The sequence below is a fragment of the Myxocyprinus asiaticus genome, chromosome 16 (assembly GCF_019703515.2).
Source record: "Myxocyprinus asiaticus isolate MX2 ecotype Aquarium Trade chromosome 16, UBuf_Myxa_2, whole genome shotgun sequence".
NCBI classification, from domain to species: domain Eukaryota; kingdom Metazoa; phylum Chordata; class Actinopteri; order Cypriniformes; family Catostomidae; genus Myxocyprinus; species Myxocyprinus asiaticus.
In genome coordinates this window covers 5,236,293-5,262,460 of record NC_059359.1, presented here as the reverse complement: position 1 = coordinate 5,262,460, position 26,168 = coordinate 5,236,293, and the positions used below count along the sequence as shown (strand labels likewise).

At 36.1% G+C, this 26,168-nt stretch overlaps 2 protein-coding genes across 2 annotated transcripts in view; one reads left to right on the top strand and one right to left on the bottom strand.

The window, feature by feature from the left end:
* The window catches only part of LOC127454127 (neurogenic locus notch homolog protein 1-like), a 28,105-nt gene extending 23,121 nt beyond the window's left edge, over window positions 1–4,984 (bottom strand). The window contains exons 1-2 of the mRNA XM_051721106.1: window positions 4,748–4,984; window positions 880–1,024 (exon numbers count right to left, since the gene is read on the bottom strand). Of these exons, the coding sequence (XP_051577066.1) occupies window positions 880–1,024; window positions 4,748–4,805 (203 nt within the window). The 5' untranslated portion in view covers window positions 4,806–4,984. The remainder of the gene's footprint in view (window positions 1–879; window positions 1,025–4,747) is intronic.
* A 1,341-nt stretch (window positions 4,985–6,325) lies between these two features.
* On the top strand, window positions 6,326–23,129 carry tap1 (transporter 1, ATP-binding cassette, sub-family B (MDR/TAP)). The gene is made up of 13 exons (XM_051721108.1): window positions 6,326–6,485; window positions 7,284–7,618; window positions 8,100–8,295; window positions 10,453–10,567; window positions 10,713–10,843; window positions 13,606–13,811; window positions 14,060–14,257; window positions 15,402–15,530; window positions 15,622–15,810; window positions 16,567–16,740; window positions 22,276–22,438; window positions 22,630–22,766; window positions 22,886–23,129. The coding sequence occupies exons 2-13, from the start codon at window positions 7,292–7,294 to the stop codon at window positions 23,117–23,119; spliced, it is 2,199 nt and encodes a 732-aa protein (XP_051577068.1). The 5' UTR covers window positions 6,326–6,485; window positions 7,284–7,291; the 3' UTR covers window positions 23,120–23,129.
* Window positions 23,130–26,168: the final 3,039 nt, after the last annotated feature.

Below are 26,168 nucleotides of genomic sequence, written 5' to 3'. Positions count from 1 at the left end.
TCTTCTTTTAAAACTTTTGTATTATGTGGCTGTAAAGTTGTTTAAATCTTCATTTTTACAGTCATTTTAGGGTTTGACATTACATCGTCATGGCAACGAAGTTGTAAAATTTGTTTTAACTTTACACAGAAAAGTTTAGTAAGCTATTTTATCACTAAACTCATGTTAACACGTATATTATGTCTTGTAGCTATACTTTTGAAACATTAAGTGTTTTAACATTTACGGATTGGCCCCATTGACTTCCATTGTAAATGCCTCACTGTAATCTTGATTTTTCTTTTCTTTTTTTAAGAAATAATGTTGGGCATGTCGAAATTAATTTTGATGGTAATCACCACAAATTCTATCAATTAAGCTAAACTTGTAGTGAACCTGGAATATTCCTTTAAAGTCTAATAATTATTGTGAATTCTGTCCACCAAAGTAAATTTTCACCATCATCGTATTTTTGTTTTAGCTCTCGGGAAGACAAGCGAACTTAATCAAACCATACTGGCATATTAAGACAAGGGCCAGCTATATTATGAAGGCAGTTTTTAACCAAAAGGTTTAGATGTGTTCTGAGTACGAAGGTGTTTTTCATGACTGTCACATTTTATTGGGGCAGGTTGTCACACATGTTTTAAACGTGTCACTGTGTTTTTAATGAACTGTATCTTTTTTCCTGAGCAAGAATGGTGAAAATGTTCAATTGCTTTTATATAGCCAAGACTTTAAGGGATGTGGCTGTGCAGAAATTGACTTTAAAAAATAAACCCAACCCAGAAGAAAGTGTAAGAACAACCCCAAGTCTCCACTATATACAGGTTTCAAGTAAAGATGCTTTTTTCCAGCTTTTAATATGAGTTATTAATGTCTGCTGTGATGATTTCTCACGTGCAGGTGCCTCTGTCTTTCAGACAGTCAAATCCATCTCTCAGACAGGCAGAACTTGAGCACTCCTGGTCACAAAGTCCATTTGCAAACTTGGCCTGGCATGTTTTGCCTGCCTTGCAGCTGCTGTAGGGATCACTCAGAGAGGCTTTTTGAGGGAAAGCAAGGAGATAGTTATTAGCACACTCAATAAATGTGGCAATTTTTAAATAGGTGAATCTCTCGAAACCTGTCAAGAAAATGTTCGGTTCATCCAAACCCATGTGACTTTATTTTTTAAGTTAGGCATGTTAGCCTCAGTCACCATTCACTTGGACATACACGTAAAAGGGTACAGACAAAAGATGCAATGAAAGTGATTGGAGACTGAGATTAACATTCTGACTAACCTGTCATTTTGTGTTCATACGGGTTTGTAACAACATAAAGGTGAGTAAATGATGACAGAATGTTAATTTTTTTGGGTGACTTTCCCTTTATAACTAGCTTAAAGTAGTAAAAAAAGCAGTTCAAAGGCTGTTGAGCATCATCCAGGATTGAGGGGGCGGATCCTTGACCTAAAATCCAGGAGAAACAGGAAGCTAGGGGCATGACACAAACAGGATGTTTCCAGAAGAGACGAACAGCAACAGGAAATGGGGTAGAATAGTTGTGGATAAAGGTTTAAGGTCATTACCATAGCGACGATGGATGTAATGGAGAGAGACAATAGGGTTTTGCAGGTGTGTGAAACAAAATGAGTAAAACAACCAGTAATGGCCACAAATGAACAATAAAAAATAAATAAACACGGTCTAAAACGGAACCATTTTTTTCTATACTTGGAAAACGTAATATTATCTTATGTATGGATATGCATTAACTTTATAACATTAAAAATATACAGTGAGTTCCAAAACTCATAGACTATAAGTCAAAATGATTCTATTTTGAATTTTGCAAACATTTTCATTACAAATTAAATCATCATAAAATTTCAGGGAAATTCAATACAAGTTAAGCTCAATTGACATGGTTTGTGACTTTTTCTTAAAAAAAAAAAAAAAGAAAAAAAAAGAAAAATCTGGTTTACAGTGAGGGACTTACAATGAAAGTGAATGGGGCCAATCTGTAAACATTAAAATACTCACTATTTTAAAAGTATAGCCACAAGATATGCGTGCTAACATGATTTAAGTGTGATAAAATCACTTGCTAACCTTTTCTGTTTAAAGTTATATCCAATTTTACAACTCTGTTGCCATGAAGACGTAACGCCATAAACCCCAAAACCCTAAAATGACTGTAAAAAGAACAATTTAAACCACTTTACAACTCAAATAAAACACAAGTTTTAACAGAAGAATTCATGTAAGTGCTTTTATAAAATAATAAGCTTGATATTTCTGCCTTTAAACCATTAAAAATTTGGCCCCATTCACTTTCATTGTAGGTGCCTCACTGTAAACTCGATTTTTGGATGAGGGATGAGTTGAAATTAATTTTTGTGGTAATCAACATTGTCAAAAATGCATCAATTGAGTTTAACGTGTTTTGAATCCGGAATAGTATGACATTTTTTTTTTTTTTTTTTTGCATTTGATTAGTGACTTAGAAGTGCAGAATCTTAAATATCTTTTTCATTTTATATCATAACCTTTCTTAGCTTTAAGTTGATCAAAATCCTTTAAAAGAATCCTTGTTTATTTCCAGCTTTAAAAGTCCCAGATTTTCAATGTGGTCTCAGACTTTTGGACCTCATGTATATAATTCTACTTTTGGAACATATTCATGTATTTATTTATATTTAATAATGTTATACTTCATTAGAAATGCAAATGAAAATATACTACAACCCCAGTTCCAAAAAAGTTGTGATAGTATGAAAAATGCTAATAAAAACAAAAAGGAGTGATTTGTAAATTATATTCACCCTTTGCTATATTGAAAGCACTACAACTACACATTATATGATGTTTTACCTTGTGAATTTCATTGTTTTTGTTTTTTAATATACAGTAATTTCAAATCAGATGATTGCAACACACTCCAAAAAAGTTGAGACGGGGGCAGTTTAAGACTAATATAAATTTTACGAGTTGAAATAGATAATGTGAAAAAGAGATGTTAAACAGGTGAGGCAATCATGTCATAGTATATAAGGTGCCTCCAAAAACAGCCTAGTCCTTCAAGAGCAAGGATCGTTCAAGACTTGTCAATTTGCCAACAGATGCTTCAGCAAATAATCCAGCACTTTGAGAACAATGTTCCCCAAAGACAAATTAGAAGGATTTGGGTCATTTCACCCTCTACAGTGCACAATATAGTTAAAAGATTCAAGGAATCTGGTAAAATTTTGGTGCGTAAAGGGCAAGACGAAAACCACTTCTGAATGCGTGTGATCTCTGATCCCTCAGACGTCACTGTCTTAAAAAACATCATTCATCTGTAATGGATATCATGAACATGGGCAAAGGAGAAGCCATACATCAACACTGTCCAGAAGCGCTGCTGACTTCTCTGGGCTCAGTCTCATCTTAGATGGAAAGTTGAACAGTGTAACTGTGTTTTTTGGTCCGATGAATCCACATTTCAAATAGTTTTTGAAAAACAAAGCCATCGTGTTATTCGGGCCTAAGAGGAAAAGGACCATCCAAGCTGTTATCAGCTTCAGGTCCAAAAGTCAGTGTCTGTATGGGCCAGGGGTGTGTCAGTGCCCATGGCATGGGTAACTCGCACATCTGTGAGAACACCATGAATGCAGACAGATACGTAAAAATTTTAGAGCAACATATACTGCCTTACAGCACCATCTTTTCCAGGGACGTCCCTGCATTTTCCAGCAGGACAACTTCAAACCACATACTGCCCAGATTACAAGTGCATGGCTGTGTAAGCAGAGAGTGTGGGTGCCAGATTGGCCTGTTTGTAGTCCTGACCTGTCTCCAATTGAGAATGTGTGGTGCATTATGAAACACACCATACGGCAACGAAGACCCCGTACAATTGTGCAACTAAAGACTTACATAATGGATGAATGGGGGAAGAAAATCTATTTTCTAAACTTAACAAACTTGTGTCTTCAGTGCCCAAATGCTTAATAAGTGTTATTAGAAGAAATGGTGATGTTTCACATCGGTAAACACTCGACTGTCCCAAATTTTGTGGAGCGTGTGGCAATCATCTGATTTGAAATTACTGTAGATTTTCAAACACACACACACACACACACACACACACACACACACACACACACACACACACAAACAATGAAATTCACAAGATAAAACATAATATAATGTGTAGTTGTAGTGCTTTCAATATAGCAAAGGATTATTATAATTTATAAAATCACTCCTTTTTGTTTTTATCAGCATTATTCATACTGTCCCAACTTTTTTGGAATTGGGGTTGTATTTAATTTAATAGAATTAAAGATGAAAAACTTGAAATATAATGTAACTTTTACAAAGTTCCCAAATAATTTTGCCCTCCAGCATTTCAAATTCAAATGATAACTTCAGTTACTCAATATTCTAAGCAATTCCTATCTAAGCTCATTTAAGGTCTTTAGAACATTCCGGGTGCATTCCATTTAGAAGTGATCATCCCTTCTAACCCTAGTCCATTCGAAGACTTTACCACCCATTTAAAGAGCTTTGGAGGGCTTCAAAGTATTTGGCTAAACAATAACGGTCATTCGGAACTCACTTTTTAAGTTATTGTTAGTCAAAATTATATTTGGAACGACCATCAAAATTGTTCTCCCTTCAAAGTGCCCTCCGATGGCATCATTTATGCCGTTTGGAATGTAGTCATCACATCATCCAATTACATTCATTTACCCATCTGAGTGGTTTCCTTAAAGGACAGGAAACTGAATTTGACTCACCTTGGGATAATATGCTCATCGACCATACTAGGAAGGTTAATGTCACAGTCAGGTGCATGGCACAATACTCAGAATAATCAAGACTTTGAAAAGTTCCTCCTTTCTTGATATTACACCACACCACGGCCCTCTTAAATATGAATCACCAAGACCAGGACCTGGTGTCTTCTAAGTTGAGTCCTGGTCTAATCTAATCTAATGTCTTCTTGGTATGTTTCCTCTGATGTATGCATGTGTTATCAGTTCAGAAATACTCTGTAAACCGTGTGAACGTTCATGTCTACACCCTCAACTGTTCCCTCCCAAAATTTGTCCCTCATTCTTTTTCAGAAGCGCTACGGATATCTGGACGACTTCCTGCTACTGTGTGGAGAAGAATAGGAATGAGTGTGTACGAATGTGTGTGTGTGAATCTGAAAGGTCACTATTATTGCAGGAGTTTGACCTATTCAAGAATGTTTATGAATTATACTGCTGCATGAATTGTGTTGAAGGAAATTTGACAGGACATTTGAACAATGCCACACAAAAATACCTTCCTTTCCTTGTGTGCAATTTAGACATAGTATCAAACTTTAATGACCATGTTAAAAATCAGTTTTTTTTTTTTTTTTTTTTTTTGTAGCAGGTTGTCTTTTGTAGATAGATAGACTTTATTATACTCATTAGAGTGGCAGAATTACCCTCAATTAATCAAAAAGCATGAAGTATTTTGCCAAACAGAATTTGCAGAATTAAAATACTTGAAACTGCTTCACTTCACAATCAGTTTTCTTAAATCCAGCTCATTTGAATATAATATTATTATAATATTTTTTATTATTACTAGTTGTATTATTATTAGCAGAATACAGTATTATATTTGAAGTCAGTAAATTATTATATACTGTATATTATACATATTAGTATTTTACTATACATATTTAAGATAATATTATAATATTATATAATATTTTATTTTACATTTCTTTCCTGATTTCTTCATTTTCAGACGACAATGCAAGCATGTCCGATTAAACTTTATAGTGAGAAAAAGTTGTCGTCAAATTTTACATTTATACTACCCAGATAGAGGTACTTTATGTACAAGAGTGGGCAAAACAACAAAACACATTAAAACCACTATGCAGACTGAGTGTGTATCTCTTCATTTACACTTTACGTTTTAGAGCCACTTTTACGTTTAATATCGTTTTATGAAATGAAATTATATTTAAAAACATGTAATGAAAAATGCATTTATTTGTACATTGTTTAAAATAAGATAGACCTGTACAAAAACCGCTTGATTTTTTTAATAAAACCGTCAAAATCTAGTGCGTTGTTCGGCTGTAGAGAGGCGGGACACAAAATGTATATCTCATGTATAGTTATTAGGCTTTTGTGACGTTGCTTGGTAGCTTTTTAGTCAAAGAACATAGTTAATATTAATAAACCGAGCCCTCCTACCAACGACTGCCTTTCAGCCAATGGGGTAGGCTTATTTACCAAACGTCAAGTTACGTAATTAATATTCATTAGTTAGGCTTCACTGGATTTTACTTGCAGAATTTACTTTCGGTTTCAGATTCGGGAGTTGATGTGCTGCGTGGAGTGCGGAAAAATCGCATTGCTTTTGTCCATCTACTATTTGTTTTTATAATTTATTGATTTTTTTTTAAAGACAGAATGTATTAAATCGACGTATCGACGACGTATCATTTTACAACACATGTTCAGTAGGTGCATATTACACAAGGTACGTGTTGTTGTCCTTTAAATGCCATATTGTTGCCTGATTGAATTGCTGGGAAGTCTTTGTATTTACTCAGTTTTTACATTATTCTGTACAGTCCATATATTTACAGCTTTCCCTTTAAAAGAGAATTACTTCCTTATAAAATGCATTGATTAGAAAGGATTAAGCACTGAACATAAATGAAAATATACTTGAGAATGAAAGTGAAAGTGGTTTAGGGTCCACTTACAAAAAAGTACCTTTGTATTGCTTCTTTAATAGCATGGCATTCTTCCTTATAAAAAAAAAAAAAGAAAAAAAAAAAAGTACCATGATATTACTTTTTTGGACATGGGACCATCATGATACCATGATTTTTGGACTTGAATCATGTTAACACCATGCTTTTGGACATGGAACCATTTTTTTAAAATACATGTTATCATGGTAAAACCATGGTGTTTTTAAACTATTTCTATATTATGTCACTTGCTAAATTTTACCATGGCATTACCATGTTTTTTGTGTATGGTACCATGCTGTTCCCATGGTTTCTTGGACATTGGGCGATACCATGGTATTGGAGTGCCATTTAAATACCATGGTATATGATAATTGGTACCATGGTCCAAGGTATATATCAGAGTACCACAGTATTACCATCTAATACCATCACTGAACTGCCAAGGCTCTTCTGTTTGCTTTATTTAACTTTTCTTTATATTTCCTTGCCGATTGTCATTGCAAAGTTGATTTAATCTGTGATTTCATTTGTTTTAGGGGTGTTCATTAAAATATTTGCTGTTTTCTCATTTACAGTGTTTGAGATGAAGGATAAGATGGCCGTCCCTCTATTCACTGTGTTGGTGTTGTGCGTAGACACGTGTGCGGTGATGTGCGTAGGTGCCATCCAGCTGTCCCCGTCCTTCATTAATAACTCCTTTATCACGCTGTGGGCTGGAGGACTGATCAGAACTTGCCTCCTCCTCTTCCTTGCCTTCACCTTCTCCGGCAGCCCGAAGTGGATGAAAGGGTTCGAGGGTGTGCAGACCGCTGGAGTTCATGGTCTTCTCTACCCAGTGTACATCACCCTTCTCTGGGCTTGTGGCAGGTCTACTGTGGAGCTGGTATGGGGTTGGCACACCTGGCAAGGGGTAAGATGTGTGACATCCATGTGTTTTGACACCTTTAAATGGCATACAAAAAACTAGAACTAGAGAGTGTTTTTTAAAGTAATAGTCCACCCCAAATTAAAATGATGTTATTCTTTACTTACCCCCGTGTCGTAACAAAATATATGTAAATGCAATATAATATATCCAATTTCACCACCCTGCCTTGATCAGTACCCAGCCTTAGTCATTGACACCAAACGCCATTGGTTCTTGCGTGTCATGTGACCAGTTGTGACACAGAAAGTTTGAAAAGGTGACTGCAAATGAGTTTTGAGAGCAAATGTATCTCACAGCAGAAAAAAAAATGATATGGAGTCGGAACGAAATTAGGGGTGTAAATTATGACAACATTTTAATTTTGTCTATTGAATTATTCCTTTAATGTCTTAATAGGTGTAAAAAGACAGTGACATTGTAGGCAAATGTATTAAATTTGTATTGAAATGTGATTATATTTCAGCTTCTGCAGGGGTATGTGGTGTTGGCTTTGTCTCTGTTGCTGTGGAAACGCTATGTGCCCAACATCCTCCCGACAACCAAAAAGCAAAAGACCCAGCCGAAGGGCAAGGCCTCGCTGCAAAGACTGCTTGGATACATGAAGCCTTTCACAGGACGCTTTGCAGCCGTCTTCTTCTTTGTGGTTGTGTCTTCATTAGGTAATACCAGGGTTCATAGTAGGGCTGCAACTAACGATTATTTTGATAATCGACTAATCTAACGATTATTAGAATGATTATTTGACTATTCGGGTGATTATTGCAACGATTAATCATTAGCTCTTAACCAACTATTCAGCTTGTGCCCCGACTTAAAAGGTTGTATTAAACATGCTTACTAACAATAAAGAGGACAAAATCATCTTTTAAAAATACCTCTAAATGACATTCACTGAATTTAATTATTTATTTTTTTTTAAGTTTAATTCAGTAAAAAAATCACTGCAAAAAAATCCTATTGTTATCAAGTGTTTTTGTCTTGTTTTCCATTTACAGTTATCTAAAAATCCTTCAAACAAGATACATTTAGCGGCATCTTTTTTTTTTTTTGATCTTTTTCTCCCAATTTGGAATTCCCAATGCGCTCTAAGTCCTCGTGGTCGCATAGTGATTCGCCTCAGTCCGGGTGGCAGAGGACGAATCCCAGTTGCCTCCGTGTCTGAGACAGTCAACCCGCGCATCTTATCACGTGGCTTGCTGAGCGCGTTGCCACCGCAGCTTCACGCCATCCACCGCGGCAACCACGCTCAACTCACCACACGCCCCACCGAGAACGAACCACATTATAGCAATCACGAGGAGGTTACCCCATGTGACTCTACCCTCCTTAGCAACCGGGCCAATTTGGTTGCTTAGGAGACCTGGCTGGAGTCACTCAGCACACCCTGGGATTCGAACTAGTGAACTCCTTTTAATGGGAATGACAACGAGGCTGTGAGGAATAGACTTACCATCTCTTCAATGGAACGAACGGTATAAAGCTGTATAAAGCTCCTAGATCACATCTGATTTTCCACAACTCATGATGTCTGGAGTTCTTTGTATACTAAATGCTCTTGGACAGATATTTATCAATGTTTTGTCAGTGGAACGATCCAAAAACACTTTAAACTGCAGTACAGCCCATTGAAGAGACTGTACGTCAATCCCTCACAGCCTCGTTGTCATTCTCATTAAAAATCAAAGATGGCGCAACATGAATAAGGTCTATTCCACAACGAGAGTGCTTCTGTATTTACTTATTTTTTATTTTTGTATAATTCCCTCATACTTTGTGATCTACATCACCTGAAGCTGTTTGCTGACTGTGAGCTGTGTAATTCTTCCTCTCCTCAGACATCAGGCGCGAACTGCAGTGCTGCTCTAGAGTTTCGTATGATCTCATGTTGTGTTAAATGAGATCAAACGACTATTCGACAACGAATTTCTTTTTCTATTTTATTGTCGACGTTGTCGATAACGTCGACTAATCGTTTCAGCCCTAGTTCATAGTTATGCTTTTATTTAGATATTGAACAAGAACAAGAACGACTGGAAAAGTCAAGGAAATTCATTAATCAAATGGTGTAGGAACTCTTAAACACTGTGCTGGTGTGTTATGCCACACTAATGAATAAATGCCACTAAGTTCATCTCATGGCGATGTCTGTGCCAACTTTATGATCAGTGAATGATTTACAGTCGGTCTCCAGTGTCATTTACAACTCATGCAGTCTCAAAACTGAAAGAAACTGAAATGTCATCTACCGTTACATAATGTTACTTGCGTTTTCACTTTGGTGAAGTTTGCTCTGTCAGTTGCTCAAGGCTTAAAGTCATGTCCAAATTTGCAAACACACGCATTAAAGCAATAAGCTGTTCGAGGCTGTGCATTAAAGTGAATTTACCACCGATAATGGATGTTCCTAACGGACAAGTTGGATTGATGTTTTAATTGCAGAATAATATGTGTCAATGATGATAGAACTATTTTTTTTTCTGAACGGAAATTACACATGAACTAGCACATATACTGTAAATGCTAACATACTTGTTTTTCTGTATATTAGAGTCTTTCATGTATAGGTCGTGTATTAAAGAACTTTATTTTGATGAGAAATTAAAATGAGCATTTTGCTTAAATCTGGATTATTTTGTCATTTAAGTGTTTTATATCAAATTGAGATTATATCGAATCGTGAACCTCATATCGTATACCGAATCAAATTGTGAGATAACCATATTGTCTCATCCCTAATATTTATATTTATATATTTAATGACATAAAATTGTTTATACTGGTAATGTTTGTGAATGGTCTCTCTGGTTGCCTCGCAGGTGAAATGGCGATTCCTCATTACACTGGTAAAATGACAGACTGGATCATGAATGAAGATGAACCTGAGGCCTTTAATCACGCTATCACTGTCATGACACTGATGACCGTTATGAGGTGAGACCAGGACCAAACAACACATCCTCACATGTTTTTAAAGGCTTGAATAGTATGTAGTGTTTGTTTGAAAGGTTAGTCAAGAAATCTGTAGGATAAACAGTTCCTCAAATGCTTCAAAGATAAATGTACCTGTTTTCTGTAGTGCTGTTTGTGAGTTTGTGTGCGACCTCATCTACAACATCACCATGAGCCGAATACACACGTCCATCCAAGGTCTCGTCTTCCAGTCGGTGCTCAAACAGGATATCACATTCTTCGATAAAGCTTCAACAGGTAAAACTTCTGTAAATGAATTACATTAGTGCCGCTAGCTTTAGATAGATTTTAATCTAGTCATATTCAGAGATAGATATTAATCCCATTTTTGTCACAGTCATCATGGCTCTGGAACATGTTACCAACTGAAATCAAATCAATACAAGATATAAAATCCTTTACAATAATGGTTAAGCGTTGGCTTTAAAGAAACCAGAGCTGTACTCATGTTTAATAAATCCATGGCTTAATTCATTTTATTATATTTTGCCAGGCTTGGGAGCAGTTTAAATAAATTGTGTAGTTATTTTTTATTCTTATTAATGTTATTCTTATTATTTATTTTTCTATCTAATTAAGTTCAGTTTATAATTACGAATATTTTTTTGTTTTTAGTCTTTTTTAGAAAAAGCATGAGATGCAAATTAGCAAGTGTTATATTCTCCATGTACAATAATTTTTTTTTCAGTTATTTCTTCCTGAAATCATGTTTTTGTACTGTCCCTATATATAAAAATAAATAAATAAATAAATATTCAGGCCTAGATGCATGATTCTATGCAGACTTTTCTACATTTTCTGCTCTAATTAGTTTTTTAGCAAAATCCGCTAAATTCTGCTCAGTGGATTTAAACATGCTTAAATGTATTTAAAGGAGCTAAGAGTAATGCACTTGTATTGGTAGCTTATATAAATATATAGCAAAAACACAAGGGGAGATGTACACATGATCTTGAAAAATTCCGGGCATTCCAATTCTGCGGTAATCTGTGGTACTTTCTACTGAGCGGAGTAAGCGGAGTGAGCGGAGTGCCTGAAACACCATTTTCCGTGGCAAAATCACTGTAACAAATGCCCTTGAGTGATGATCGATAGTGATCATGCATGATGTGACTTTTCACTTAATTCGAAATCCAGTGACAATTACCTGACAACTAAACACACAAACAAAGAGGGAGCTTATTTTTAATTTTGAGATTGATTACGTTGTGATTTTGAGGGGTACATTGATTATCAGAGACGTCTCATAGCAAACAAACTGACGCTGCAATGCTATCGTTACAATAATCAAAAGAGAGTGTAATTAACCGTGTTTTGAACGCCTGTCTCTGCGAAAAGTTTGCTAAACATGTTTTATTATCATTTCATGTAAGAATTTTGACTTGTTAATGGATATTTTTGTAATGGATATTTTTGTAATAAAAGTAAATGCTTGTCACTGACCGTAAACCTCCCTGCCCTGCGTGAAGTAACATGCAGCTGCATCTCGACGAAATGGGAGTTGAAGATTTCTGCACGAGTTTCTAAGTTAGATGTCCGATATAAAGTGTCATTCCGTTGCACTTTCCCCAGTTGAAAGGTGGAAATTCCGACTCTCCGAGTTGAATGGAAAGCTTCATGAATCACAGCAACAACAATACAGAGCATCGCGGCTTTCCTCACAAGAGTGAACATTTGGGGACACACACACACACACACACACCAGGCGCATGTGGCAGTGGACTCAACGCGCTGAAGCAATGCATATACAGCAGGCGAGTGTTTCAAACACTTTGACAGAGTGCAGCTAAATGGAACACAATGCAGCGTCTTTAAACTGAACTTCAACTTAACACGCATATTAAAAACGCAATGGTTATGGCGTCTCCTGTTATTTGAAAATAGATGGTTTAGACAGTCACTAAAAAAACTGGTGCACGCTTACTAAGATTACTATGGCAACCTGAAGGAAGAACAGACAGACACGCATTGTGCACATTCTTTCAGAGTTGGACAGCAAATCTTCACATAATGATAAAATATGATGCATTATATTTTGATTATGCAATCTTTTGTACATTTTGTAACATTTTATTTTATAACAGCCTATAATGATGAATAGACGATACACTAGAACAACAAGACACAATACAGCAGCTATAGACGTTTGTCACACATGTTATTCTATATACAGTTATGAACATGTAATCGCCCCTCGAGTACTCAACAAGTACTCGAGTAATTAGTCCGAATACTCGAGTAGACAAAATGACCAAAATGCCCATCCCTACTATAAACCCAAATAAACAATCTGTAGGCTGTTAATAGGGATTTCATAAAATCCTTCATAAAAGAGTTGTAAGCCATTAACCAAACCAACCAGCTCCGAGGTGAATCATAACATTACAAAAAAGTATTTGAAAATTGGACTAAAAGACAAAGGTACAAGACTGTGTGCTTGACATCTTTAATGAGGGAATGAACTATAATCCCATGAAGCACTTTGAACAACACATCAATTTAAAAATGATAGAAAAATATAAAACTATTGATTTGTAGTTGTTGATTTTAAGTACAAAAAACAGTATATGCTAAGGTAATTGCAAAATATTCAGATATATACAAATATACAAGTAGTTGAGAGTGTAAGGAGAATAACTCAATTGCGTCATGGAAGTGGGCGGTCGCTGCAGAGCTCTTTTGGCGCGCATTGTTAGCTGTGATTCTCTGATTGAATTGTTTCCCTTCAGGATTATGGGTAGTGTAGTTATTCAGCACAAATTGCAATATTAAATTTACTTTATAAATGAAGTTGAAATAACGTGCACTGATAGCTTCAACAGAAGCATATACCATCGATTAACAACCTCAGAGCTCACGATGGGTCTGTCTTTAAGGTTTATAAGCCATTATTAATAATCAATTCCCTTATGGAGAAAATTAATGGGATTTTTACTTCCGGAACCAGACTTTTGTGCTCTATTGTTTGAATACAAATCTTTTACTGTCCTCTTCTTCAGGGGACATTGTGTCTCGTATCACAACGGACACCAACACCATGAGTGAGTCTCTCAGTGAGAAGTTGAGTCTTCTCATGTGGTACTTCATGCGTGTCATCTTCCTGTTCGGCTCCATGCTGCTGCTGTCCACCAGACTGTCCATTTTCACCGCTCTCGGCCTCCCCGTCATCTGGATCATTCCAGAATTCTCTGGCCAGTTCTACCAGGTAAATCACATCCAGATTGATTTAGAGGGATAGTTCACCCATAAATGAAAATTCTGTCATCATTTACGCATCCTCATGTTGTTCCAAACCTGTATTACTTTTTTTCTTCTGTGGAACACAAAAGGAGATTATGTTAGCCTTAGTCACCATTTACTTTCATCACATCGTTTTTCCATACAATGAAAGTTAATGGTGACTGACTGCATTGAAAGCTGTTGTGCTCACGTGCGAATGTGTTTTTCCTACAGAAACTTTCTGTACAAGTGCAAGAGTCTCTCGCCAAGGCCAACGATGTTGCCACGGAAACATTCTCTTCCATTAAGACAGTCAGGAGCTTTGCTAACGAGGACGGAGAAACTGAGCGATACAGGAAGCGCTTAGAGGAGACGTATGCACTGAACAAAGTGGAAGCCGCGGCTTATGCTGCCTCTACATGGACCAATAGTGTAAGTTAGTACTGGCACTAAGGGTATGTTTGGAATACCATACTACTCACACTATTTTTGCACTATGCAGTGTGCATGCAAATTTTCAGTATGCATGGAATATCCATTTGATCTTCGACATTTGCCAAAGTATACAGCAGAGAACACTGCATGAGATAATATATCCCACAATGCAATGTGCTAAACTTGACCTTCCATTTCCAGCATAATGAAGAAACCAGAAGTACTTACTGTGTATTCAAAAGCAGTGTGCAGTGTACAGTATGTACTGCGTAGTATGCGAAAAGCATTACTGTAGGGGGCCGTTTACACGACAGTGTTTTCAACTAAAAACGGAAAACTTTTTATGCATTTTGGCTGTGCGTTTACACAACAGTGCTGTTTTGGGGCCTGAAAACACAAACTTTTGAAAACGGGTTTCAAAGTGCAAGTTTTTGAAAACGATGCCGTTATCATCTCCGTGTAAAAATACAAAAACGCGAATTTGTGAAAATAATGACGTCATGCGCACGCGTATTACGTGTTCAGTCTATAGGCATGCGCGCGAGTACTTCAAAACAATGCGTGAGACATTCAAAACTACAATGGCAGACTACAGGACTGTGTTTGTGCTGCTCAAGATTTTGTCCAGACAAAATTGCTCGATGCTTTCGCCATCTTCATTGTTTGTATTCACCGCTCTGTGAAAGAATGCTTATGTGTGCAGATGCGTAGTGTTTGTTTACAAAGTGACATCGCCAACTACTGGCCTGGCACGCATAATACAGCGCTTTTAGTCGTTTTTGTGGATCCGTGTGAACGGGAATCGTTTTGACAACGTTGTCGTCTGTACGCAAAACTTTTCAAAAACTTTTCCGTTTTTAGTACATCGTTGTTGTGTAAACGTACCCTAGGATTCCATTCTGAACATAGTCTAACTTAAAGGGATAGTTCACCCAAAAATGGAAATTCTGTCATTATTTACTCACCCTCGTGTTGTTCTAAACAGTGGAATGCAAACCTTGGAACAACACAAGGGTGAGCAAATAATTACTGAATTTCCATTTTGGGTGAACTATAGCTTTAAGAAAAATTACTTAGCATTTTAGCACAGTATTAATGGATATGCACATTTTGCATTTCTAATCAAATATGCTTTTTTTAGATGTCCAGTCTGGCTTTAAAAGTCAGTATACTGTATTATGGAGGGCGGCTTGTGACAGGAAGTGATGTCAGTAGTGGTGATCTGGTGGCCTTTGTGCTATATGAGCTGCAGTTCACGACTGCTGTGGAGGTAATATTTCACAAAGTCTGTTGTTATCAATATAAACAATATAAACAATCTAGTTTGCTATTATGCCTCTAAACACATACTACTGTGGCAGGCTCTGATGTCATGCTGGCCACATGTAAAGAAGGCTGTTGGTGCATCAGAGAAGATCTTCGAGTATGTTGACCGTAAGCCTGATATTCCTCCTGATGGATCACTCGCACCTCAAGCTCTAAAGGGACACGTGCACTTCAAAAATATCACCTTTGCCTATCCAAAGAGACCTGATACAAACGTACTGAAGGTTTGTATTGATAATGCCCAGCAAATAATGTCCTGTCTGTATATTTGCTAGTTAGGTGAATCTCACGAAAAGTGTCAAGAACATGTCAGTCATATTGAACTCTAAAGTCAATAGAAATAAATAAGAGATAATATTTTGTAATATAATATTTTATCATTTAATATGTAACAATATCATGATATTTAATATATAATATTTTTGTTATATTTTTGTAGAAAATAAAGCATATTTTAAGGACCATTAGGATTCTTTTAGCATTAAAAGATCTGTATATATATATATATATATATATATATATATATATATATATATATATATATTGTAATGCATTCTCATTCATTTTGCTGTAATGCAAAGAAATACTGATATATGTTTTTTCCCCCTATTTAGTACTTGTTTACTACTTGTTGTTTTCGTTTGATTTTGGGGAGAAATGTGACCTGGACATGTTTTTCTGAGATTTACCCAGTTAGTGGTGTTTGGTATCACTATTACTATTGTTCAAACTTAGAGTTGAAGGCTTTTTATAAACCACAAACCCTTAGTATTAAACTTTGCAGTGTAACTCATCCTGCACTGTTTGTACTTCATACATGGATGAATGCAACACCCTGGCAACCACCCAGAACACCCTACTACTAACTGCATAGCACAGCTATAAAACCACTCAAAACATCTGTATTTGTATTCAGAAAATATAGAAAGTTGCTAGTAAGTGTTTATATTGGTTCTATGTTTGTTGCTGGTCTTTTTCAGAATGTTTCTCTCGAGCTAAAGGCAGGTCAGATCACTGCTCTAGTGGGACCATCAGGTGCTGGGAAAAGCACTTTTGTGTGTTTATTGGAGAGATTTTACCAGCCTCAAAATGGAGAGATCTTACTGGACCAAAAACCACTGCTAACCTACAAAGACCAATATCTGCATGAGAAGGTAATCTTACTTTATGTTAGTTACCAGGAAAAAAAAAAACACATATTTTTGGTCATAACCGTAATGCAAAAAATTAAAAAATAAAGTTTGAAAACAAATCGGGACATAATAATTGTTATATTAAAATTAGAGCTGTCAATCGATTACAAATTTAAATTGAAATAATTACATGACGTGCTGATTAATTAATTGAATTAATCGCATACTTCATTATTTGCTGAGAAAGGCCCCCACATAAAGATAATTTATATAAATAATGCATATTAATTCAAATAATTATAAATATAATATCTATGATATCTATAATAAATATATAATACAGATTGAAATTCAGTTTGAAATAAATTGCATTATTGTGGCAGATGAATAATGCATTGATTAGACAATAAAAAAGTGGCTTGATAACTCAATATATTGTTTGTTTTTTCTCATATCATTGAACAAGCCTGCAGCTGACAGCAATCTGTTTTGTTCTCACAGTATGCGTTCTTTCGTTCCGTCTGTGCTATTTTTAATTGTCGCTCTATTAACATGTGCGTGCCTGAGACGGATGCATTTGGACCATCTCACTGGTATACATCATCATAAACGCCATTTATAGGACGCTCTGTCAAGTTATAAGTAGTGGATTCCTGTATTCCGTTGTGTTTCGCCTACCTTTTGTGCTTCTGCTTCCTCAGAGTGAGCGAATCTCATTCTTTGGCTGCACTGCTTGTGTGAGGTTTGTTGAAGCGCGCTGCCACCTATTCACACGGCTCGTAAAAACAGATGTATTTCAAACTTGAAAAAGTCAGTGATTTTGTTTGCACCTCTACAACTGCTTGATGTACGTGATGAACATTGGAAGATTTCTCCGCCCACTTGCGGCTCATATGGTAGGAAAATCTGTACTTTTATTACGGAATTTATGTACACGACAAGGGGTATGATTAATTGCATCAACGACATAAAAAACTTGTTATTTTTTATCTAATTAATCACACTAAATTAACACATTAAATCGACAGCCCTAATTAAGTCAGTTAATTGAAGTATAACAAATGCTACCATGTTTTATATTTACAATTGCACTTTACGAAATTAATTTACAATTTAAATAATAAATTTTTACCGCTTTTACAATAATGAGAATTGGATTTTTTTTTCACCTAACAATTCAGGGAGGGTTTGTTTTCCTTTCGGTTCTGAGAAGGAACAGTAATTTTTTGCTCTGGTTCCGGCGTTATGCAGCATCCATTCCAGACTTCAACTGGTTAGAACTAAATAAAAGAACGGTGTATAACATTTTTTGGGGGGGGGGGATTTTTCCCCTTTTTCTCCCAATTTGGAATGCCCAAAAGTGCGCTTTTAAGTCCTCGTGGTGGCGTAGTGATTCGCCTCAGTCCGGGTGGCGGAGGATGAATCCCAGTTGCCTCCGCGTCTGAGACCGTCAACCTGCACATCTTATCACGTGGCTTGTTGAGCGCGTTGCCACGGAGACATAGCGCGTGTGGAGGCTTCACGCCATCCACCGTGACAATCACGCTCAACTCACCACGCGCCCCACCGAGAACGAACCACATTATGGTGACCACGAGGAGGTTACCCCATGTGACTCTACCCTCCCTAGCAACCGGGTCAATTTGGTTGCTTAGGAGAGCTGGCTGGAGTCACTCAGCGCACCCTGGGATTCGAAATAGCGAACTCCAGGGGTGGTAGTCAGCATCTTTTACCACTGAGCTACCCAGGCCCCAACGTTCTTGTTTAAATGGCAGTACTCTGTGCTAAGGGTGAGTGATATACCAATTGCAGTGTTGGCAGATCTCGCAAAAGAAACAAGTGAACTGGTCTGGAAAAACAAGCTTAAAATAAGGGACTTGACTCACTCAAAATAAGCGAAAATAATTTATTCAATTTTTTTTTTCACCATAGAAATCATAACAAGCATAGTATACAATAGCCTATATTAAATAATGTCTTTTCAATTGGCAAAGCAAATTTATTTATATAGCACATTTCATACACAATGGTAATTCAAAGTGATTTACATTGAAATGATAAAGAAAATACAAGATATTTTAAAATCAGTTAAGAACAAGGAATACAAATAAGAATAAAAAGTAATAAAATAAATACAAATTTGATTTAAAAATGTATTAAAATGAATAAAAAGAAAGAAAGAAAATGATATAGTGCAATCAGTGCAGCACAGTGTTCATTCAGTAATGCACAGCTAAACAGATGTGTTTTCAGCATGGATTTGAATGTGGCTACTGTTAGAGCACATCTGAATTCAATAATGCATTCTTCATATTAAATATATCCCTCAAATATATATATATATATATATTTCAGATATACTGTACTGTACATCTGGCTATCTAAAATCAATTAATAGCCTAAATCTCTCTCTGCACTGCATGGGTGTGTTTGGACTCAACGTCACCTTATGCGGGCCAAGTTATTTGTATTTTTTTAAACCTTGATGTACCCACAGTTCTGAATCAACTTTATACTGATTTAATAACCAACATTGGGGTAAAACAAAAGAGCTGAACTCTCATTTAGCTGTAATAAGCCAGATGAAACCAAACAAGGCTTAAATAAAAAAATTAACTGTATGGATAATTTCATTTCAAATTCAGATCTGCTTCTCAGTCAAGACCTGGCAGTATCAAATCTGTATTATTAATGCATCAAATCTAACAATTCAGTGAAGACTTGGTAAAAACTAAGAAATGATCCTTGTATCTGAATAGAATAAAAGGCATGTAGTAATTATATATAGTTGTTAAAAAGGTCATCAGCATGTCCAACCCTCTATGGACTCGCCATTTGCTAGTAAATTTTAGTTTTTACTCGCCAGACTTTTGACATGCAAACAGAAGGGGGAATCTTCACATATACTGCATATAGTATTCATATATATGACTTAACGAAATATAGTATGCAAGAGTGTACATTTGAGGTTTTTAAAAAAGTACAAATTTCACATTCTATCAATTTATGTGATGTCATGAAATTGCATTTATAATAAAGATACGAGCTCTTATCACTGTTGGAAATTTCATATCAAATTCAAAAACAAAATCACAAAGTTGGAACCTAATAATGAAAATAGAATTCCACATATAACAATAATTTAATAATTGTATTATAAAAATAACAATTTAAGTGCTTCTTTCTCAAAAGTACCATGTAAGAACATAAGGTTTATGGGACAAGGGTTTTTACCAAACCCCTGCAAAGATGCTGCAAAGAGCCTATTTTTCAAATTCTTCAATATTTACATTGTTTCATAATGTATGACTGTCCCTTTAAATATTTATATTTTAACATTTATTACACTTACTACATTACTACATTTTGTTAATATCCGTGGTTCTCAATTTTTTTGGTCACGCCCCCCTTTGAAACAATAAAAACTTCTGCTTTTGAAAAAGATTCAACAAAATTTTCTTTCATCTTCATTTGACAAAAATTATTTCATTTAAAAATGCAATGAAAACTTAATGAAAAGTTACACTTCACTCCAGGGGGCGCTAGGCTGCTCAGAAAACCGAATCCTCCATTCATTCGCATTTAACTACCAGAAGGTTTTACATCTCATTGGAGACAGTTTTACTCTAGAATAGTTATTTTTTAATAAAAAACTGATAATTGCAAGGATTCATATCTATGAATGCAAATAAGCTTCAGCAGTCTCTATAAAAGTTTAAAAAAATCCTCATCCAGTAATAATAACTGACTGTGATTGTCGCATCTTAGCCAGCGCTGAGAAAAGTAACAAGTATCACGTGACAGTGCTGTTTCGGACCTCTGGACAATAATTTGCACCTGATTAATAATTAATGATTAATGAAAAATTGACCTTTCCGCCATAATTTACTTACGCTCGTCGTTCAAAATCAGTATTACTTTATTCATCCGTGAAACACAAGATTCAGGGAAGAGAGGATCGTGTTTGTGTCCAAGCTCCGAAAGCACACATAAAAGCACCATTAAAGTCATCCATAACACTCGTGCCTCAGATTTCAATTCTTCTGAAGCCATATGATAGTGCTGTGTGAGGAACAGACTGAAATTTAAGTGTTAATTCACCTCGTCACTCATTTGAAACTGGCGAGCTGCGCATGCAGGATGCGCTGTGGTGCCAGGCGAAAGTTTAAACAAGTCAGGAGAAAAGGCAGAGGAAAAGAAATTGAGCAAATCGGTTCTTACGTGTATATTCACTCATTTTGTTGAATGTGTGAAAGTGAACGAGATTTGAGGACGGGTCAGTCTTCCGCGCCCCTCTTGCAATACCTCCGCGCCCCCCCCACGGGGCGCGCCCCACACTTTGAGAACCACTGGTTTATATGCACTTGTACGATTTACATTGAGTTTACACTGATATGTATAACAAGCACTAAAATGGTACTGTCTCTTTAAGAGAACCAGGAGCTCCACCAGCAATGTTTACGTTTGAATGAGCGCAGCACACATTAACGAGATAGAAGTTGCATGATGGTTTGTCCCTCATCCGCACAATGTATGATTAGAATTCATGTTTATTTTGACCTTTTTGATCACCAACTGACTGTAAATAACAGAAAGGATTGGCTATTCAAAGAGACATGAAATGAAAATGGAGTGCAGGGATCTCATCTTTGGACACACATTACACGTAACGAATCAAAGCAAACTTTACCCGCATAATGTGTATTGACTTGCGTGTGCAAATATTTACTGTACAAGATTTCAAATTCAAATCAACAGGCTCTCGAGTTTTGCACTTTTACCTTCAAACAGACATCCAACAGTCTGGGGCCATGCTGTAAAACAGAGAATGTTGTGAAAGTAGTCCATGGAAAAGTTCATCCAAACCAGAGTTGATGTCGTTAAATGCAGTGTAAATGTAATTCTGGAATGTCACAGCTCAACTAAAGCAATGGTGACACTGTAAACCGTGACACCTCAGGACCCACTTAATCCAGATAAGGTCAATTTCCTTCAGGGTGCGCGCTCTTGAGACACAACCGGCAATAAGGACGAGGCTGAATCCAGCTTCTTATTCGCTAGCTTATTCAGTAAAAAGATTGCTGTGCTTGAGCTCTTTTTCGCCATTACACAACTTAATCACTGGCGAGTGAAATGGCCAGTGGCTAATAACAGACATAGTTTAGTCGCATAGCGTGAAATTTGGTCGCATATGCAAGAGATTTACTCGCAATGTAGAGGGCTGATGTCACAGAAGGCTACATCTAAAGCGTGCAGTTAGGCAAAGAAATTTATGATGCAGCAGTTTCCTTCACAATGAAGGCACATGCTTAATTAACATGTTCAACTAAAAAGTGAGAGGCCTATATTATGATGAAAATAATGTCATAATGCTGCATATTTTAAAAGTCCTACAAAAAGGCTTAATTTTTTATGCAAAATATAACTTCTTATTTCTTTCTTTAGATTTTTGCTTGAAACATGTGTGAGATTCACCCAATATATCTAAGTGAATATAAATGAAGTTGACTGGTTATTCTTGATTTGCTTATGTAGTTCAATTCGCACCCTTTTCAGATTAGTGTGGTGTCACAGGAGCCAGTTCTGTTTGCTCGAACAGTGCGAGAAAACATCAAATACGGTAAAGAAAATGCCTCTGATGAAGAGATGTACGCAGCTGCCAAACTCGCCAATGCACATGAATTCATTTTGAATACATTTCCTAAAGGATATGATACGGGTGAGTCGCAAAGTATTTTACCATTCTAAATTTAAATAAAAAGCACATCTGATGTTCTAATATTTTATTGTGCACAGCTAGACTAAGAGCGCTAATAGTACTCATCGGATAATATTTATCCAGATTATTTCCGTTCAGATTCACTGATTAAAAGTTGGTTGAGAAAGTAACATGTGTTTTGTGTTGTTCAGATGCAGGAGAGAAGGGCGGTCAAGTCTCCGGAGGTCAGAAGCAGCGTATCGCCATCGCTAGAGCTCTGATTCGACAACCGCAGGTTCTAGTGCTCGATAATGCAACAAGCTCATTGGACACAGAGAGTGAACACAGGGTAAGAGAGCTGGACCGTATAGATGGAAAAATATATCGCAATATTTTCAGCCCTTATGCACTGTATTTGTTAGGAAGTTGCATTATAACATTTTTACCCATGAATAACATCATTTTCAGGTGTACAGCGCTCTGAGAAAGGACATGAGGAAATGCACGGTGCTGCTCATCAGTAACGGGCTGAGCGGGGTCGAGAGCGCAGATCACATTGTCTTCCTGCGAGAAGGGGAAGTGGTCGAGCAGGGCAACCACAGCGAACTTCTGGCAAAGAATGGATTGTACGCAGAGTTTGTGAAACAACAGAATGCTTCTATCCAACGCAAAACAAAGGATGCCACAAACACCGACCCCTGATGAACGTCTCCAGCTCTACATTTAGTCTCGGCTACCATGTGATATCAGCAGTGGCCATGAAGCAGGGATAGTCGAATCATTCTATTATTTCCATTAATACATCAATACATAATCTGCTCAATCATGTAAATGCTAGTCTTTTTTAATTAGGTGTAAATATCAAAAAACGCAAAAAGAATATGGTAGAATCTCACAAAATCATGTCCAGGTTACATTTCACCCCAAAATCAATGGAAAAAAAAAGATAAATACATTTTGCGTTAAGAAATTATTTTGAAATAATTTCCCCAATATTTTCCAGTTGATCTCATTTCCATTGTTCTCAGTGGTGTTTCTGAATGCTGAAATACAATGTTTTTAGGTATATATATTAAAGCTGAAGAATGCCATTTCTGTGACACTAGCACCCCGAACGGAATTGCAAAAATTAGCAATGTTTATAAAACAGCTTTCTGAATACGTCCCTCGTCTACTGTTGTTCAAACAGTCAGATAGTCCCGCCCCCAACACACGCAGTTGGTTGAGTAACGTGTCTAAGTGGGTCACTCAAAAGTAATTTTTATAGCCCTAAAGAGACACAGTGTTTACAGCATATGAATGGCTTATATATAGTTGTCTCTGCATATTAATCTGGGATAGTAGAAAGTATATTAACACTGAAAAAGTTACATACTTCAGCTTTAAAGCAATATCTTTAATATTGCTTTTAGAAGTGCTCTTGTGTGTGGAACTACTTACTTGCACCACTGATTCAGGATTTGCCATTGCTAGTTCAAAAGATGCGACCAAGCCTCCACGATTAATTCGAAAACTACACTATAGAACTAGTAATGACAGCTTTAGCTGTTTCTAACAACTTATTTGAGGAACAAGGATGTGTGTGTGTGAGAGAAAAAGAGAATGTGACTGAGTGTGTGATCATGGAGGATGCCAGTTTTTTTTTATTTTTTATTTTTTTTTTTATTATATTTATTTATCACACATTATACATTTGCACGTATACAGTGAAATTATTTTTTTCACATATCCCAGCTAAGCTGGGGTCAGAGTGCAGGGTCAGCCATGATACAGCACCCCTGGAGCAGATAGGGTCAAGGGCCTTGCTCAAGGGCCCAACGGTGGCATCGTGGCGGTGTTGGGACTTGAACCCCTGACCATCTAGTCATTAACCCAGAGCCTTAACCGCCAAGCCAACAGTTTCATTGTTGTATATTTCTTGGGGGACTCTTATTTTGACTCCGACGTAGAAAGCGTTCTCTTCTTCGCCAGGTTGACAGTTTATGTCTTCTCCCGACCCTGAGAGCGTGTAAATACTCTGTTGCGACTCTCAGCTGTGATCGGCAGTAATGCTGAAGCTACTAGTTTAACTCTATTTCTCATCTATAGTGTAGTAGTAATCCAAGCGATCATGGAGTGAGAGACAATTCCGGATTACTTTGAAGAAATTTGCAGACCGACGACACGCAGTTTGTCAAACTTCAGCTCAACTCACTCATAGCACACACAAAACCATCTTGTGTCGCCACCTGTTGGCTCAAATCTTTAATGTCACAAGGTCAATTAAACATTCACACATCTATCTGCTCTTACGCTTTAGTTTGGAAAGCCAACACAAGCGGAGTGATACAAGAAGTGAAGCATCCCAGGGCTGATGTTGTGAGCTATCAGAACTCTTGGACCGCCTCTCGTCCAATCAGATTCCAAGACCCAAACTAACTGTTGTTTAATAGAAAAAGTCAACATTACAAACAAGATACATGTTTTACACACTATTAACTGTATACATTACAATAAATAGACATAATTTGAAGAATTAGAAGCCAAGAGTACACATTACACAATAAATTGACTACCAATTATGTATAGTGTGCCAAAAAGTAACTACTGCACGTATTTGACACATGATATTACACAGTGTATACAAAGGTGTCCATTGGACATGGATTACATTGCATGTGTATTATGTAATACATACAGTAGCCTTGTCCAAAACATTTAAAAAAAACATCACCATTAGTAATCTACTGGTAGTAAACTGGTATCTTAATGGTCCTAAAAATAAGCTTAATTTCCTTTAAGAAAAATATAAATTCTCTCTTTTGATTTTGCAATGAAATATAACAGACATTTTCTTGGTTTTGTGAGATTCTCCCATATACTGTTAGACAGAAGGACAAGTTGCTTAGTAAAAGGAGCAAGCAAAATGACTTTCTAATGCAGGGAGCTTTATTTTTGTTTATTTCTTATGGCTGTTTTGACCTTTTTTGTGTGTGTCATAGATGTAAAGTTATGCAAAGCAAAAATGAAAGAACTTTTTTAATTGGGTGCCATTTGTTTCGTGTTTTATAGAACATTTTATTGCTTATTACTTTCATTAGCAAACATTATAAAATGCTTTTGCATTGTACGCATATTATTAAATGCAATTACAGATTAATATGTATGAAAATATATGAATCAAAGTTTCATGATATTTCTATATGTTTAATTGTATTAACTAGTGATCTGTTAAATATTATCTATAATTGTGTATATATTGTTTGTTAATGACTTATAAAGGGTAATAATAATGTGTTAACAAGAAACCTTTTCCATAATTTTGCAAATGTTTGCTTTACATACTACTGATACATTTGGGTGCCTTTATCTTCATTATTTAAGTCAATTTTAAACAAACAAACAAAAAAAATGTATACATTTATTTTATTTCTATGGTCTATCCCAAGCATCAGCTGGCCTCTAAACAATATATAAAATAACAGCAAAATGTAAAAAAAAAAATGTGTTTTACCTTTATTTACCTATAATAACACATGTATACTGTACAGAATATAATAAAAAGAATTGCAGCATACATCCATAAAAAATAAAATAGGAAAATTATTGTAGTACCAAATTATTGTTGTTACAACATTTTTCGACCTAATTATTTTATATTATCCAATTCAACATTATTAATTTAATTTATTCAATATAATTTAAAAGTCTGGTAGATTAAAAACGTTTTTAAACTCTTGAACTTGCAGGCACAATTTTTGCTTATATGAAT

Bases quoted from the DNA above. Each gene is read 5' to 3' on its own strand.
- tap1 (XM_051721108.1), top strand. From the start codon at position 7,292: ATGAAGGATAAGATGGCCGTCCCTCTATTCACTGTGTTGGTGTTGTGC. The intron at 15,531-15,621 runs GTAATATTTCAC...CTACTGTGGCAG, and splicing joins AGTTCACGACTGCTGTGGAG to GCTCTGATGTCATGCTGGCC. The intron at 22,767-22,885 runs GTAAGAGAGCTG...CATCATTTTCAG, and splicing joins ACACAGAGAGTGAACACAGG to GTGTACAGCGCTCTGAGAAA.